Source organism: Fragaria vesca, unplaced genomic scaffold (assembly GCF_000184155.1).
Source record: "Fragaria vesca subsp. vesca unplaced genomic scaffold, FraVesHawaii_1.0 scf0510315, whole genome shotgun sequence".
In the NCBI taxonomy this organism is placed as follows: domain Eukaryota; kingdom Viridiplantae; phylum Streptophyta; class Magnoliopsida; order Rosales; family Rosaceae; genus Fragaria; species Fragaria vesca.
The window spans coordinates 197-1,347 of NW_004440790.1; the positions used below are offsets into that span (position 1 = coordinate 197).

A 1,151-nucleotide genomic window follows, 5' to 3' on the forward strand; every position below is an offset into this window, starting at 1 on the left:
GTTACCTGCAAGAAGAGACCGACTGGGACTTTCCGGTCTTTTTCTCTCCGATGATAAAGCCAGTGATGTAGTTTGGTGAAGTATATTTAATACTAGAAGATTTTTTACCATTTTGATTGACTTTAACATTATATTTATAACCCCACGTGGATTTTTTTCTGGTAGCATTATGGTTCATTATGGTTCATTTATTTATGGTCCATTATGGTTCATTATGGTTCATTATGTGCTATTATGGTTCATTTACTTGGCTCTTTGCTGTGTGCCTCTTGCCTGGCCCAAACTGCAATGACCTCTAGGATGAGGCATGCTCGGTCTGCCCCATGCTGAGCTTCTGGTAGCATCGTGGGTCGAGGAGGTATTTTCTTGCTACCGACTACAATCACCAACACTAGTCTACAAAAATTAAATTTCTCATCCTCTCCAACCTTGCCAATTCACACACTCTGCCTAACCTTCATTACGTTCACACCTCACTTCCCATCCAATTATTTGACCATCCACTCCTATATCAGTGCTCTGTTTTCCCCTGTTTTCTCATTCAACCCAAAACCTGGAACATAGTTCATAAATTTGATCATGGCTAAGAATGATGTGAAGCTTATAGGAGCATGGCAGTGCCCATTTGTGTTGAGGGCTCGGATTGCCTTGAACGTCAAGTCTGTAGAGTATGAGTTTCTTCAGGAGACGTTGGAAACCAAGAGCGAGCTTCTGCTCAAATCGAACCCTGTTCACAAGAAAATCCCGGTTCTGATTCATAATGACAAACCCATCTGTGAATCTCTTATCATTGTGGAGTACATCGACGAGGCTTGGGCCTCTGGCCCGTCGATCCTGCCCTCTGATCCCTACGATCGCACCATTGCTAGATTCTGGGCTGCATATATCGATGAGAAGGTATATTGTTTACATTATTTGGTTATGATTTAGATCCATTCATTTATGTGATTTACTTTTCTTTGTTTGAGTGTTGTAATTTGGTTGAGCATAGATGCTAGTTGTGCATGGAGGATGAACAAGTATATACATTCATGGTTAAAGGCAAACAGTGAAACAAGTTATATGATAATTCTTGAAATATCTATAGAATTTGCTGATATGTGTAACCTAGGTTTCTGAATGCATTCTGCTCTAAAAGTTTGGAAGAAGCT

The 1,151-nt window shown here is 40.4% G+C and overlaps 1 protein-coding gene across 1 annotated transcript; it reads left to right on the plus strand.

The window, feature by feature from the left end:
* Positions 1-579: 579 nt before the first annotated feature.
* On the plus strand, positions 580-897 carry LOC101311817 (glutathione S-transferase U17-like; the record flags this gene model as incomplete). Its single annotated transcript, XM_004309259.1, has 1 exon — positions 580-897. A coding segment is annotated over exon 1 (318 nt), but the record flags the coding sequence as incomplete, so codon positions are not given.
* Between the last annotated feature and the right edge of the window lie 254 nt (positions 898-1,151).